We start from the raw sequence: 16,017 nt of genomic DNA, 5'->3' as shown, positions 1-16,017 counted from the left end.
CACTTGCGTCTATTGCGAGGCACGTGAGCTCAGAAGCCTACTGATCGGTATCCCCCCCCCCCCCCCCCCGTACCAAAAAGGCATTCAACAAGTTTTAGACTGATTCCACCAAGACAAAATAGGTTCCAGCTGACTTAGCCGCGGTCACATCGTTCTGTTTACCGTGTTTCCCATTCTAACCCCAATACTGCACACCGCACCTCATGATAAATCATCCGTACTCTCCACACAAATAGCTAAAGACTTGAGCGCGTATCACTTGCGCGCAAAGACGCCATTAAACAAAGAACGTCGCAATTAACGGGACATTTATTAGATGATCTCCAAATCAATATCACAAGGACGGCTCTATCTCTCTCTCTCTATCTCTCTCTCTGGGTAGGAAAACTGATGTCAAAGGCTAAGTTCTTGCTGAATTCACGCAGCGCAAGCAATTGCGCAACCCGGAAACATGTCATGGACGCTATGTTTTAGAGACGACGTACAGCAGTAGCTATCTTTCGTTCAGCACACGGAGCAAGAGACGCTCGTTTCACGGTACTGCACCCCCATGATTATGGCCGTCAAGTAATCCCTTCACATCAATGCTTGCACCTCCTTGCTGAACAAGTATTGCCATTTTTAACAGCTTCGAATTTTGCGACGTGCCTCATAGCCCAAAGCATGGAGTGCAGTTACAATCATGTAGACACCTTAAATCAAGGAGCTTACACAGACGTTAGATTTACAGAGAGTGATTGTATTGCTCAAGCAATGTTCCTCCCTGCTGAAGCGACGCAAGCAGCTGTGCATAAGTAAAGCATGTAACATTCCTCATATTTACACTTGACGTGAGCACATATTACTGTAAAAGGTACTGACCCAAAAACGTTGCCATATCGTTTCACCCATTCATCGAGCCTTTCGATGACAGTCTGGAACAACAAGGCGTTCGACGCAATCATAATTGGTACAACCGTAAGACAAATAAGAAAAAAAAACGTAATCGGTTTAGGATGTCTCGCCTTTCTTGCGTCATTGCCAAGGTATTTAAGCTCATGACGTTTGGTTATAGTGCCGTAAATACAGCAGTCGCGGTAGTTTCAGATCTACCGACGGAGCTAGCCTATATGCACGGTTGCAGTTTAATCGTGTTGCTAAGCATCAATTCAAGCTTTATTTTTTGAACGCGCATCATAATTGAAGAATGCTGCTAAGGAAAACTTCCACATTTCTCACCCGTAATACTGTTACATAAATAGTTCTATTGCTTACTTCTGTGTTTTGGTGCTTATTCAGTGTATTCACCTCGTCTGTAATTCCACTTGAACAAAGTTTATGGGAACAAATATAATGTCAATGAAACTGTGCTAATAGAGCAATAGCAGAACAAAATATAATCACACCCATCGAAAACAAGCGTTTTGTGTATGTCATTTCAGATGCGTCGAACAAACCCTTCACAAAAAGCGCGCGTTTTACAATCTTAGCACTTCTGTTGTACTTACGGGTTCCCAGAATTCATTCGTATTGCCGCTGATGAGGCTCCGGAGTGGCACGGTTGGTACTCCCGTGCCATCGAAGGCGTCGAAGCATTTACGACGCTGCCTGTAGAAATAAACGACAAGGTGCGCTCGATCTGACTTGCTCACAGCAAGGTTGCGCTTAGGGTACTCAACTTAGCGCATACATAAAAAGAAGAAAACTTGGTCTTCTTTAATATTGCAGCAAAGATAGTAAAGTGCAAGAAATCAGTGCGCTAGTCTACAAGAAAAAAGGACAGAGAGTGTGCTGCTCCTAAATAAAATCATTCTAAGCAAACAGTGCATTAACGGGACAAAAATGTATTTATTTATTTATTTCAGGATTACTGCCAGCCTCTGATTAGAGGCCTTAAGCAGGAGTGGTTATATACATGACGAACAATATATTGAGTACAAGGTGCGCAGCGTGACCAAAATGAAATAGCACTGAATTTGAAAAAGTGAACAGCGTGTTACATTCGAAAACGTAGCATTTACCGCTAACAATGTAAAACATTCCAGAAGAAGAAAATGCGAACTGCTCTTAGCGCTAAGTTGAACACTTAAGAGACAGAAAAAACAAAACTACAAGAATATATGTATAAAAAGCATGGCAAACGATTTCGGAACATGCATCCTATCAGACAAAGATAATGTAGTAGTGTGCATAAAAATATGTAGCAGTGGCAAACGCATCAGAAAGCACGTGCGTTCAATTACGTAGAAAGGACAGGCTGAAAAAAAAGAAACAAGGAAAGAAAAAAGAAAAAGAGGGCAGTGATGTCGCCCGCACATTTATACAATTTCTTTAAGCAGTTTTAAGAACGATTCAATGGTGTCGCAGGCAACCACCGCAGCAGGAAGTACATTCCATTCCCTAATGGTTCGGTGAAAATATGAATTTCCAAATGCTTCTGTTTTGCAGTGCTAATATTTAAACTAGGGATACGTATTTAATTTAATTTTAATTGGATTTAATTTAAAGTAATTTTAATTAGGGATGCGTATGGAGGAAGGAAAACATAGGAGAAGCCCGGCCAGCACAGATGCGTTGGAGGAAGTGTGGCTGAAGTCACATGGTGTTACAGCATCGGCATGGCGTAGACGAGCTCGTTTCCGGTTCCGCTCGCGGTGTTGCTGATCGAAAGCTGTCTACTCCTCAGGAGTACGTATGGCGCGTGGCCTACCTATTTCTCACGGAGGAAGGAAACTCAGGAGAGGCCCTGACGTCACTCTTTGTGAAGCTAAAGTGAAGCCGGAAGTTGGCGTTGCTCCGCCTCTCGGGCCAGCTCTCCTCTCTTGTTTACATTTCTCGCAAAACCACGCCGCGCTGCGCGCAACCGTGCTGCTCGGACCCGCGCGCTCCGCAGCAGTACTAAACAATCGTTAGCACGTTAGCATGGTTCCGCCAGAGAGGGCAATATTTCCCGCGGATATTCCTTCGTCCGTTGACATTGCTGTGGCGCGTTACATTGCGTACAGCATTGCATGCGCGTTCATTTCACGAACTTTAGTTCCTCCTGTCCCACGTGGCCACAGCAACATCTGGGAGAACACAGTCCAGATAACGCATCGCAACAAAACACGGAGACCAACGCAAACCTGCCGGCACGGCGCCTTTGCCACGGTACGAAACCTACGGAGCAACACGTGTGAGCGCATAGAACCAAAACAGAGTCGCCATTGTGGCCCGAAAGGCATGTCCGCTACGGCAAAGAAATAAAAAATCAGCGAAAAAGAGGAGAACCTACTACGTCACTTCCTCCACACTTTTCTCCTAGCGCGCGGAAGGTGTAGGGCTTCTCCTCAGTTTCCTTCTTCCATGCTATTTCTAAACCGGAGAGAAATTGCTGCGCGCGAGCTCGGCTGCGATGAAGAGCAACGACGACTCCACTAGCGCCGCCAATCGCGCGCTTCTCTTTCTCTTGCTTTCGCGCATGTGCACGGAATTGCGCCGCAGGAGCTTTTAGCGTAAAGGCGATATACGGACGGGCGAGTCGTCTAGCTATACACAGCTTTGTTATGAAAAAGAGACACAATTTCGTCCACAAACAGCTAAATACCAACAAATTCACCTGCTGTTCATAACAAGGCCTCTGCAAAAGTGCTGTCAAAATAATAGGGTTGAGTTCCAGCGTCCAACGTAATGGACACGCGAAATCAAAGAAAGCGTAGATAAATTAAAGCGAGTGAAAAGTTTAAAGTTCGTGTCCTGCGTGTTTGCTGTTGTATGATCGATAAAATAAAATAAAATAAATGCCCTGAAGATGGGTAAAAATACGAGGAACTGCTTACTTCTCCGGCAGGTGACATAAAACATGGCGCTGCAGAATTCCGCCATTTCGGAATTCCTTGGGCGGGAATATTAACCATGTGTTTTCGTCAATGCGGCATAGATGGCGCCAGCAGGTGTCCAATATATAGGAAAGCGGGGCTTCATGAGAATTAATGCCATGTCGTATACGTATTGTCTCATTACCTAGTGTTCAATAATTTAGACGAATTCCGATAGCGGGGTCTCCGGAGCATATGATGCAATCTGGTGGGGTGTACAATTGGTCACAGCGCAGGAAAGGGTCTTGTAGGTATACGTCAATTCATGAATGGCATTCAGAAGACAACTCTGATGCCGAACTTTCCGATGCCGACCTTTCTTTAAAAAAAAACGACGGCGAGATATTGCTACGTGTACGGGATATCTGCAGCGTCTTTGTGTTCCACGTGTCAGGCTTACCATATGTAATTTTGTTTATACGATAGCTGTGCAACGCTTAATGCGGCTTTGTTGATTATGTAGGTGTTTTCTTTTATGCCTCCGAGTAGATCACTCTATCATAGGGGTAACGGTCTTCATCGCCATATCGGCATAGATATCATGTAGTTGTGAGGTGATCTTACCATAAGCTTCATTGTCGCTATGTGGCGCCGAGAAAAAGAATTTTGCACATCACCGCTTCTGCATTGCTCGCGCAACGGCCATTCGCATCCCGTAAACTGGATGATAAACCACAGCGTTCAAAGCCGCAAAAGAGTCCCAGTGAGCTCTTTACCGTTCCTCCTAATGAAATTCTAAACCACGACATGAGAAGGAGAACTGAGGGGCTGGATTATATGTTAATCGAGACCACATCAAACAAACAGACAATGAAGCCAAGGAAAAAAAAAGGGGGGGGGGAAGATACCTGTGGTTAACATTGTAATGTAATAAAATAACTAAGAAAAAAGGAAATGAAAGTGGGCGATGAGATAATTTGTAGCCGGTGGGAACCGAACCCACAACCTCCGCATCACGTGCGCGCTGCACTACCAATTGCAACGCACGCGTTAAGACATCGCAAGGTGGGTTCGTGGTGCATCGAATGCCTCATGCAGACACTGGTTGCGCGAGCCTTGAAGGAGTGCGGCATTTCTGATGCGTTATATGCAACTGAAGAGGTTTTGCCGTCGGTTGACACCGAAAAAAAGCTCTCAATAAATTAGGATAGCTACCAGGTGCTATCCTAGGTGACAGCGCGAGCCCCGGTGGGCATTTGCATGTTCTATAAAATTGTTCCTACACGCTACGCATCTACTGAGGCTTCGTTACTTCATGTGCGTGGTAGAATCGGTACCGAGTTACATTTCGGGATATTTTTCTGGTAATATATCTGCGCGTTACAATCGGTGGTGCGGTAGAATCCTGCAAATGCGGTAAAAAAGCTTTTCAAGATCCCACGCTAAAACTTGTGTTACGAGACAACAAAGCTAGGACATATTTCTCACCTGATCAACCAGCGACCGAGGCTGTGACAGAGGGACACGACCAGTGTGACAAGCAGGGCGCAGCCAATCGTCCACATCTCCGCGCCACTGTCTTGCCACGAGCCCCGACGACAGAAAGAAAGATCTGCTGGCACATCTGCGTATTGGCTAGACACGCGTCAGCAAAATTAGAAGATAGCAGTGATAAAGAAGACGGACCGTCTTCAACGTTCCCTCACCCGAGAAAAGATTCCAACAATGGGTCCAGGACTTTGTACTTATACGTTATCGCAAGAACCTTCGACACGCGGCATCGTCAAGTCCGATTGCTACGGAGCGCAAACGAGTTGCAAAACAGTGCGCGCCCTCTACCAGTTAGCGGCCGAGCTCCTAATCTAGTTGGAAGGAATGTCCTTGCTATTGTTACCGGTGATTTGCGAGTTGAGTAGGTTGACTTCTTTTTCCCCAGATATATATAGTGTAGCCTAGAACACCCTTTGCACTAAAGGTAGCTCGCTAATGCTACCTGAAGGTAAAAAAGAATACAACAATATTTATGACAACTCAATCCGTGTTTTCTTTGGAAAAGTACCTGTCTAATGCGGAGCATTTTTTTCTCCTAGTTGTTCATTGTATTGCACGACAAACCTGGAAGACAAAAACGAAGCATCCGTCGAAATATATCGAGGATTGCTAGAAACGTGTTAGCCTAACCGAGTGAAGACAGGAGTGATAAACAATACCGCATTCTGCGAGAGGCCCTAAAGTGAGAAAACACGTAAGCAACCAGTCACTTACATTGTGCGTACGCGATATCTCAAGTACATTTCGCGCACTGCGTATTTGAACACTGCGCACAGCGGCGAATAGAAGTTATGACGCTGGAGGTAGGCTTGTATACACTCTAACAACAAGGAGCTCCGGGCATTCTCTTTCAAAGAGTATCGGCTTGTCCCATATTTCACATTCTTTTCGCGAGTAGATGGACCCTCTTTGCGAGAGAGGTCAACTCTTCCTGACAGAGTTTTGTTACTTCACCGCAAGGGAGTGCCAGTGCTCTTCCGCAGAGGGCTAATACTCTCCCCACAGGGATTGCTTGTACTCTACCACAGGATGCTAATACTCTCCCTACAGGGGTAATAGTAGTTCCCCAGACTGAGTGCTTCTACTCCAAAGCGAGTACTTCTACTCCTCCAAATCGAGTTTTTCTACTCCCCCAAACAGAGGGCTAGTACTCCTCCCAATATTGTGAAAGCACGATGTAGATCCATGGTCCCGTTTGAAGGGATTCGCAATTCTTACGTGTGTGGAATATTTGATTCCTTCATAAGCAGCTCCTGCACGTATGCTTGGTTAATGGGATGGAATATTTAGTTGCAGAGTTACTCAAATGAAACATGTTCTCTCTTAAAAGGTCAAAATGTTTATTGACCAGTCACAAGACAAACTGAATAATAATTTGAGAAACATATTGACAAACACAAAAAATCACACTGCAATAATGCCCATGCACATTACAACACATATTCTAACAAAACATAAGTATATGTATCTCTAAAGATTCATCAGTATTACACTGTAGAAATATCCTTTAATTTCAATTGGCTCCTTTTATTCAAAAATAAAGTATGCAATGAAAAGGTAAACATAGAGCAAACGTGTGCAAACTCACAGAGTATTGACGCTATGATCGACGAGAAATATGCGCCACATTACTGGCAAGCAAACTCATTTCTGGCAGAAAACGCGCGCACTTATATGGCAGAGGTTACCAGATGAGCTGCTAAGTATAGGGCTGGTAATCTAGATAAATTGGGCAAGAAACTTTCTTTCTGTGCCATGTTCTAAGACAGCACTCATTTTATAATGTCCTGTACAGCGTATGGATGTTCCTGACTGAGAGTACAGTGCATTTAGAAATGTGTTGTATATTCTCATGTGAGGCTGCAGGTCTAGCTAGCTTTGCTTATATCTCACATAAAGTTATTCATGTACGGGCTGCACCTCATTGTTTCTAAGTGTGTCTTGTCGTAGTTATGCAGCAATATCCTGCCCAGTCTCAAACCGGTACAGAGGCGTACTACATTTCCTGTTCAGGTGGCATCCTCACGAAAGTAGTTTCCTGGTGCTGTTGGGATTCATCCGTTGCACATTCTCACAAATAAAGAAAATAAATTTACCATATTATCTAGTGTGTAGCAAATGAGTATAAAACTGCAAGGAGCATTGGCATCAAAATCTTGTGCATCAAATTTCATGTCACATATAGTAGCTTTTCATTCTCACTACGGTAAGGATGCTATACTTCTGAGGAGCAGATTGCATAGTTACATGATTGATTACTATGACTCATTGAATATGCAATCTAACTAAAGTATAGCATGGTTCACATGTGAACCAAAAATCAGATGTGATGAATATGATGCATCAAAAGCGACGTAAGCATAAGTACAGGCAGGGAAGTGCAAGGAAAAGACAACCAAAGAAGCAAAACATAAATTGAGGATGGCACCATCCTGTTTCACATATCACTTCCATGCGCATGGATATGCGTGCGACTATGCATATACTTGCACGATGAACGAACTATCTTTCCCAACTATCTGCAACTATCGGTGAACCAACTATCTAGCTTTTTTTCCTACTCAAGTGGTTAAGATGCGTTAATGTAAGAAAAATTATCGCACTTCACAGAATCTTCGACTCAAAACGAGTACATATATGTCTAGGCAGATTAATACATCGCCTCACTGGGCACTCTATGTTAAGTCCAGAAGAATTATGTCTACCGAAGCCATGAAATTAAGGGGCTTTTGCTTAACACTATATGTTTACACCCGCCAATTGATGAACAAGCGTTCTTCTCAGGTGCTCTCACTTCTTGGCATTGAACGCATGTGTACCTCCACTAGCATACTTGGTCGGCAAGTAGATTGGAGAAACCACAATTTTATATATCTTAAAATAATTTTCAATTCCAAGTTCCTCTTCGGCTCCTTAGACGTAAGGTGTGAACCATGGTGTACACAGTAAAGGCCACGATTGCTCCGTGCTTCCGCTTCGGGAGGCACGAGCGGTTCTAATGAACTGGTTTCATGAGAATGCACGTAAACGATAATGACTTCTTGAACATGGGATTCTCTTCCCGCAATGCTTCCACTTTCTTGAACCTAAAAGGAAGCCGTAATTCTGAAATCAGGTGTAAAAAGTAAATAAAATGGAAGACATGAAAATCTGTCTGCTTCACGTCAGCATTTAAAATACAGAATCAAAGTGGTTTGTATTTGCACCCTTGCATTCACGTGCTGTAGAATGCAAGGTATTAAAGCTGTTGAATGATAAATGTATGTAAGCACCTAACCAAACATGAGCTGTTGCTTTTTATAGTGCACACAGGCACCGTGCTCATTGCAAGTATGCATCATGTCACTAAGCAAATATGCTATTTCATTGTACCGCTATTATTTTGACACATGGATACATCTATTTAGAGACAAGGCAAAAAGCAGACACTTCTCACAACTAATCAGCTTTTTTAAAACACATTTCTAACTTTTCAATGACACTTGTTCATATGTGTTTGTCTCCAGAGAGCATACTTGATTTTGATTTTCCCATCGGAGACAATTCTAAATATGCCATGCTAAGATGACTGCCTAGAGCATGTGAGAATTTTCATCTTGGTGTGACATACTCTATTTTGATTTTGTTGAAGGTTACTGAAATGGTACACCCAACATAACCACATTCTAGTTTTCTTGTCCAAATTGCAATGCAATGTATTTTGATTCTTTGGCGTGCACTCCACTGCACTACGTGAAGTTGCGCTGAGCTGACTCTTTGACATCCTTGTGTCCTTGCAGCTGCCTTCTTGCGTTATATAAAGCGGGTGCCTGAAAAATATCGTGTGAAGAAGTCAACGCAATGACGTGGTGCAAAACAACATCAAGACAGTCAAGGCCATGGCGCTAAAAGAAAGTCTTAGCTCTTAGTCTTCCTAGTGAAATGCATGCGAAACATCTAAATGACTGCAATAGCCAACTGCTAAACTAAGCTCAATTTTCAAATTTAAACAAAAATACACAACCGACAGTCCATTCTCGTTCGGCGCCAATGTTAAAATACTGCTGCTAATAAATAGAATATTGGTCATTGTCAGATGTGATAGGTCTGTCATTAGTCTGGTATGTCGCAAACACCACTTCTGACACGTCTTAAGCACGTGCCCAGTGTGCCCACCTCACCATCTCCGGTTGTGCAACTGCCCAAGCCATAATTTGAGGATCATTTCTGCAAACGTGATGCTCGGTAAGTAGGAAAATATGACCCTCCAGTTCAATAAATATGACTGGATTTGCCTATAAAAAAGAGTAACAAGGCTTGTTGTGGCAAGCTTACCCACATTTCAATAAAAACAGAAAGTCCTCTGCAGCCTGCATCTAAGCTTACTAAAAGGCAAGAACATATTTTCATTTATGATGTGCGCAGTAGAGTTCTTGACAGACTCGACTACTGCTCCAGTTTGAAATCTCTCATTTTACACTCTCGACGGCATGTAAAAGTTGCAGTTCGACCAGAGTTATTATTTATTAGTCCAACTCTTTGTTTTGTGTACGACAGACGACTGGTAACACGGAATTAAAACAACTTTTTATTTTGATACGTTATTTCTGTACTAAACATATTAAAGCGACAAACAGATTTTGATCTGCCATGCCGTAGCAAGATACACACATTACGCTTGTAACCCCCAGAGGAAGGGTGATTTATGCTGGTCATCTGACATAACTCTGAAATGCCAACTCATATTAGCAAGTGCACTGGCATATCCAAAACAATAAGTGCAAGCAAAGCGCCCCTGCAATTGTAATTGCACATAGCCGCCGTTATATTCCATGCCGATGCACAACTCGCGGCTTGACAATTCATCGAGGTCGTAGATATAAGCACCCTTTCAGATTGGCACCGGGCTTGAAAACCGCGATAGGAGACGTAAAATCACACATGTTATCACGCCATTTCGATACATGAGGAAAAAATTACCGACGGTTACGTTACTTCCTAATGCGAAATTTGAGCGCAGCAAATGCGAGCCTTTGTTTGCGTTTGGCCTCGGCCTCGGCCGCGCGAACGGTAGAGTCTTCTCTGCGACGGCGATGAGCTTCTGCTTCAGCCTCGCTTACTGCTGGTTGCTCTCGACGGCGGCGATGAGTCTCCTCTTCGGCGGCGCGAACTGCAGGGTCTTCTCGGCGGCGGCGGTGAGCTTCTGCTTCAGCCTCGCTTACTGCTGGTTGCTCTCGACGGCGGCGATGAGTCTCCTCTTCGGCGGCGCGAACGGCAGGGTCTTCTCGGCGGCGGCGATGAGCTTCTGCTTCAGCCTCGCTTACTGCTGGTTGCTCTCGACGGCGGCGATGAGTCTCCTCTTCGGCGGCGCGAACGGCAGGGTCTTCTCGGCGGCGGCGATGAGCTTCTGCTTCAGCCTCGCTTACTGCTGGTTGCTCTCGACGGCGGCGATGAGTCTCCTCTTCGGCGGCGCGAACGGCAGGGTCTTCTCGGCGGCGGCGATGAGCTTCTGCTTCAGCCTCGCTTACTGCTGGTTGCTCTCGACGGCGGCGATGAGTCTCCTCTTCGGCGGCGCGAACTGCAGGGTCTTCTCGGCGGCGGCGATGAGCTTCTGCTTCAGCCTCGCTTACTGCTGGTTGCTCTCGACGGCGGCGATGAGTCTCCTCTTCGGCGGCGCGAACTGCAGGGTCTTCTCGGCGGCGGCGGTGAGCTTCTGCTTCAGCCTCGCTTACTGCTGGTTGCTCTCGACGGCGGCGATGAGTCTCCTCTTCGGCGGCGCGAACGGCAGGGTCTTCTCGGCGGCGGCGATGAGCTTCTGCTTCAGCCTCGCTTACTGCTGGTTGCTCTCGACGGCGGCGATGAGTCTCCTCTTCGGCGGCGCGAACGGCAGGGTCTTCTCGGCGGCGGCGATGAGCTTCTGCTTCAGCCTCGCTTACTGCTGGTTGCTCTCGACGGCGGCGATGAGTCTCCTCTTCGGCGGCGCGAACGGCAGGGTCTTCTCGGCGGCGGCGATGAGCTTCTGCTTCAGCCTCGCTTACTGCTGGTTGCTCTCGACGGCGGCGATGAGTCTCCTCTTCGGCGGCGCGAACTGCAGGGTCTTCTCGGCGGCGGCGATGAGCTTCTGCTTCAGCCTCGCTTACTGCTGGTTGCTCTCGACGGCGGCGATGAGCCCCCGCTTCGGCGGTGCGAACGGCAGGGTCTTCTCGGCGGCGGCGATGAGCTTCTGCTTCAGCCTCGCTTACTGCTGGTTGCTCTCGACGGCGGCGATGAGTCTCCTCTTCGGCGGCGCGAACTGCAGGGTCTTCTCGGCGGCGGCGATGAGCTTCTGCTTCAGCCTCGCTTACTGCTGGTTGCTCTCGACGGCGGCGATGAGCCTCCGCTTCGGCGGTGCGAACGGCAGGGTCTTCTCGGCGGCGGCGATGAGCTTCTGCTTCAGCCTCGCTTACTGCTGGTTGCTCTCGACGGCGGCGATGAGTCTCCTCTTCGGCGGCGCGAACTGCAGGGTCTTCTCGGCGGCGGCGATGAGCTTCTGCTTCAGCCTCGCTTACTGCTGGTTGCTCTCGACGGCGGCGATGAGTCTCCTCTTCGGCGGCGCGAACTGCAGGGTCTTCTCGGCGGCGGCGATGAGCTTCTGCTTCAGCCTCGCTTACTGCTGGTTGCTCTCGACGGCGGCGATGAGTCTCCTCTTCGGCGGCGCGAACTGCAGGGTCTTCTCGGCGGCGGCGATGAGCTTCTGCTTCAGCCTCGCTTACTGCTGGTTGCTCTCGACGGCGGCGATGAGTCTCCTCTTCGGCGGCGCGAACTGCAGGGTCTTCTCGGCGGCGGCGATGAGCTTCTGCTTCAGCCTCGCTTACTGCTGGTTGCTCTCGACGGCGGCGATGAGTCTCCTCTTCGGCGGCGCGAACGGCAGGGTCTTCTCGGCGGCGGCGATGAGCTTCTGCTTCAGCCTCGCTTACTGCTGGTTGCTCTCGACGGCGGCGATGAGTCTCCTCTTCGGCGGCGCGAACTGCAGGGTCTTCTCGGCGGCGGCGATGAGCTTCTGCTTCAGCCTCGCTTACTGCTGGTTGCTCTCGACGGCGGCGATGAGTCTCCTCTTCGGCGGCGCGAACTGCAGGGTCTTCTCGGCGGCGGCGATGAGCTTCTGCTTCAGCCTCGCTTACTGCTGGTTGCTCTCGACGGCGGCGATGAGTCTCCTCTTCGGCGGCGCGAACGGCAGGGTCTTCTCGGCGGCGGCGATGAGCTTCTGCTTCAGCCTCGCTTACTGCTGGTTGCTCTCGACGGCGGCGATGAGTCTCTTCTTCGGCGGCGCGAACTGCAGGGTCTTCTCGGCGGCGGCGATGAGCTTCTGCTTCAGCCTCGCTTACTGCTGGTTGCTCTCGACGGCGGCGATAAGCCTCCGCTTCGGCGGCGCGAACGGCAGGGTCTTCTCGGCGGCGGAGCTTAGCCTCTGCATAATAATAATAATAATAATAATAATAATAATAATAATAATAATAATAATAATAATAATAATAATAATAATAATAATAATAATAATAATAATAACTTTATTTGCGTCCGAAAATACACGATGCCGGAGGCCTGCAGAAAAAGCTGTCGCATTGCAGCTTGACGAGGCCGCAGGCCCCCCCCCGCACTGGCAACTTCACGTAGCAGTCAGCAAATTATAAAAATATATGTGAGTTACAATCAGCACTCACTGAAATCCATACATACAAAAAGATAAAACTCATTCCATATTCAGACATCGTTATAGAAATTATGTTATACAATTTGAAGTTATACAATTATTACAATTACAGTAGCGATACAATTCATACAAGTAATACAATACAATTATGAAGTGCAAACATTCAGCTTTCAAGACTCTGTTTATCCATGGAAGAACGCCACCAGAGACCACCGCACACAAAATGAACCGCAGAAAGCGCAGATAACTCCGCGGTAAAAGTGCAACAAAATTATACACTAACTATACCATTCTTTTTTTCCTTTTCTTGTTTTCTTCTTCTACGCACTAAAGTATTTTCGAACGTCCGCAAAAGTAATTTTGTCAGGCTCTATATTTTGTGTCTGTAGGGTATTCAATAACCTTGGCAGCCGGTTTCTTAACATTTGTAAGCCATATGTTGTCCTACAAGTATCTATTGCCCATGTTTCAAAATTTCGCGTATTATATGTAGTAGAGTGACATGCTCCTGGATCATCTCGATGGCGGCGACGGTAAGCTTCTGCTTCGGCGGCACGCACCTCTGGATTCTGACGGCGACGGCGCTGGGCCTCTGCTCTGGCAGCTCGTTTAGCAGCAGCAGCAGCAGCAGCAGCAGACGGAGGACTTCCATCGGTTGTCTCGCTCATGGCTCAGAAAGAACTGGCAGATAATTTCGCAGTGGCGAACGGCAGCGGCAATTTCGGCTCGGGCGGTGCACATATACAGAGCCGCCGCCACCGATCTGGCTCTCTGATTGCCACCGCACAGGGGTTGCATTGGAGGAGGAGCGAAGAAAGGAATTAAGTTCGAGCCGGCGCTTTGACAACCGGAGACTCGCAGGAAGAGGGGGGAGGGGGGCGGCGTGTGGCAAACGATGGGGGCAGAAGCGCGCGCAGCAAGCGGACAACACGATAAAGGGAGGAGGGAAGAGATAGCAGCGACTGACTGATGCCGCTGACGCCGATAGTGAGTCAACACCAGCTGCGGAGTTGGTTTCAGGGACAACGCCGCCGATGCCGACACAAACAATATGATACCCTCGCTTCCGCAGCGCTAAGAACCAGGTCTCGCCGTGGGAAGGTGGTCACGTATTCGTCGACGTGCCGGGGCCTATGTGAAATAACCGGCGCGTCGGCAACTGAAGAGCACCCTATCCGCCACACAAGAACAGGGGAGGGGGGACCCTTTCCTCCTCTTTCTGCATGGCGGCGACGGTGTTCTATGCAGTCACGTTATCTTGACTCTCTAGCGGCGTCAGCGGCATCCAGCGGTATCAGTCGGTCGCTGCTAGCGCTGGGGGGATGAAAGGGGGGCGGAGCTGGTTACGAGGCCGACGACAACGCCGACGACGACGCGAAACCCAGGAACGGACGCCAAAGAGCTGCGCTCTAAAACAGTTCAGTCTCAGGGCTAATAAACACCATGAGAGTGATTTAGTGCGCGATGGCGACGAGCGACGGCTTTGAGCAACAAGACGCGCCATCGCTTGAATAGATCGGTCGGTTCTGAAAAACTAGAAATCGTCGCTCGTCTCCCAGAAGTGCCAGAAGCGACTAGCCAATAGCGCGAAGCCCAAACTGGATGTACATCGCTTAAATACAACCTATTGTCGCGCGGAACGAGCAAACAATAGAACATTTATACGTGAAAGGATAAGAACCAATTGCAAGACCTTTGGAAATGTTTTATGCATTTTTGACTTTAAAAACATAAACTTAAATTACTAAGGCACACATCACGCTAGTCTCGACGCGCATTTGCAGCCCTCATACCGCCAACAACGGGGAGGCGTCGCTCAATATCGTCGCTCGCACGGAGTACGACTTGTAGGCGACGAGCGAGCGCGACAGCCATCTCCATCGCATAGCTTGTAGCTGTAGCGCGCAAGATCGCTTATAAGTGGTTTCTACTTTATTCAGCGCAAAACATGGGTTCCTAATGCGTTTTCAGTAAGTTCAAGATGACGCGCGCAATTGACCTATTGCAGCATGCAGCTGATTGCCTGCGGCAGAGTTTCTAACTAGCACTGGCGCTGCACGTAAGTGGTCGCAGATTACCCATGGGCTATACACCCTCAAGCACGCGGCTTATATATAACGAAAGCATGCCGCTAGCAAAATGACCCATTCTGTTATGTGACTCCTCAATTGAACAGCGTTTCGTACACAGTAGACTGCCAGAGTAAATTCGAACACACAAAACACACGCTAAGCACGCCCCGTATCGGTTCAGCATAATGGCTTGTGAACAAACCATTTTAAGCGTTCTCTCGCCTCACTTCTTATCACATACCATGGTTCTAGCAGCGTTTGCGATTTTCGAAGCTCTTACGGATAGCGGCAAGTGATGAAATCGCATGCAGTTATCGCGACGACTGGCGTTTTCGATTCACATCGAGTGACACAGCGCGCTTGCCTAGTCTGTTGCGAATCGCGTCGGCTAACCGCCGCGACGGCTTCCTGGCGGTAGCATGTCATATACGCAGAATGTGCACCTAAGTTACAATTCCCTTACCGTGGAGGATTCGATGTTATATCCAGCGGATGACAATCGACTGTCGTGTTTTCGCGTCGACGCGCGATGGCTGACACATGAGCTCCCTTGGATGGCCTTCGTTGCTGCTCGCTGGACGGATCATCTTTCTCCGTTGCTGTGCTGTTCCGCGATGTTGAGCGCACGCGCGGTGGAGCAACTCCGAGTGAAAAAGTAGAGCGTTCGTACCGCGTTCCTTTGAACTGTGGCTGCCTGTTCTCTTAGAAGCAAAGCGGTGTGTTCTTTGCGCAGCGTGCGCGAGTGATACATCGCCATGTTCGGGGCCAGTCTCCTACAGTTGAAGCAGAAGAGTACACTACGTTTTGTTCTCTATTGCCGCAAGAGTAGAACGGACATTCTGCTCTCTCTCTGAATGGCAGGGTGAAAAGCACATTTCACTCTCTCCATGGCGACGAAGTGAACAATGCATTTCACTCCACTCGATATTTCGCGGGAGTAAAACAACGC

General features: G+C 47.8%; 1 protein-coding gene across 1 annotated transcript in view; it reads right to left on the bottom strand.

Annotated features, from left to right (window-relative positions):
* Positions 1-15,653, bottom strand: part of LOC135909741 (cytochrome P450 3A6-like) — a 58,188-nt gene extending 42,535 nt beyond the window's left edge. The window contains exons 1-4 of the mRNA XM_065441803.2: positions 15,532-15,653; positions 5,265-5,411; positions 1,488-1,587; positions 862-914 (exon numbers count right to left, since the gene is read on the bottom strand). Coding sequence (XP_065297875.1) covers positions 862-914; positions 1,488-1,587; positions 5,265-5,341 — 230 coding nt within the window. The 5' untranslated portion in view covers positions 5,342-5,411; positions 15,532-15,653. The remainder of the gene's footprint in view (positions 1-861; positions 915-1,487; positions 1,588-5,264; positions 5,412-15,531) is intronic.
* Between the last annotated feature and the right edge of the window lie 364 nt (positions 15,654-16,017).

This window comes from Dermacentor albipictus, chromosome 8 (assembly GCF_038994185.2).
Source record: "Dermacentor albipictus isolate Rhodes 1998 colony chromosome 8, USDA_Dalb.pri_finalv2, whole genome shotgun sequence".
NCBI classification, from domain to species: Eukaryota; Metazoa; Arthropoda; class Arachnida; order Ixodida; family Ixodidae; genus Dermacentor; species Dermacentor albipictus.
The sequence above is the reverse complement of the archived record's forward strand: the minus strand, read 5'-3'. Positions and strand labels throughout refer to the sequence as shown.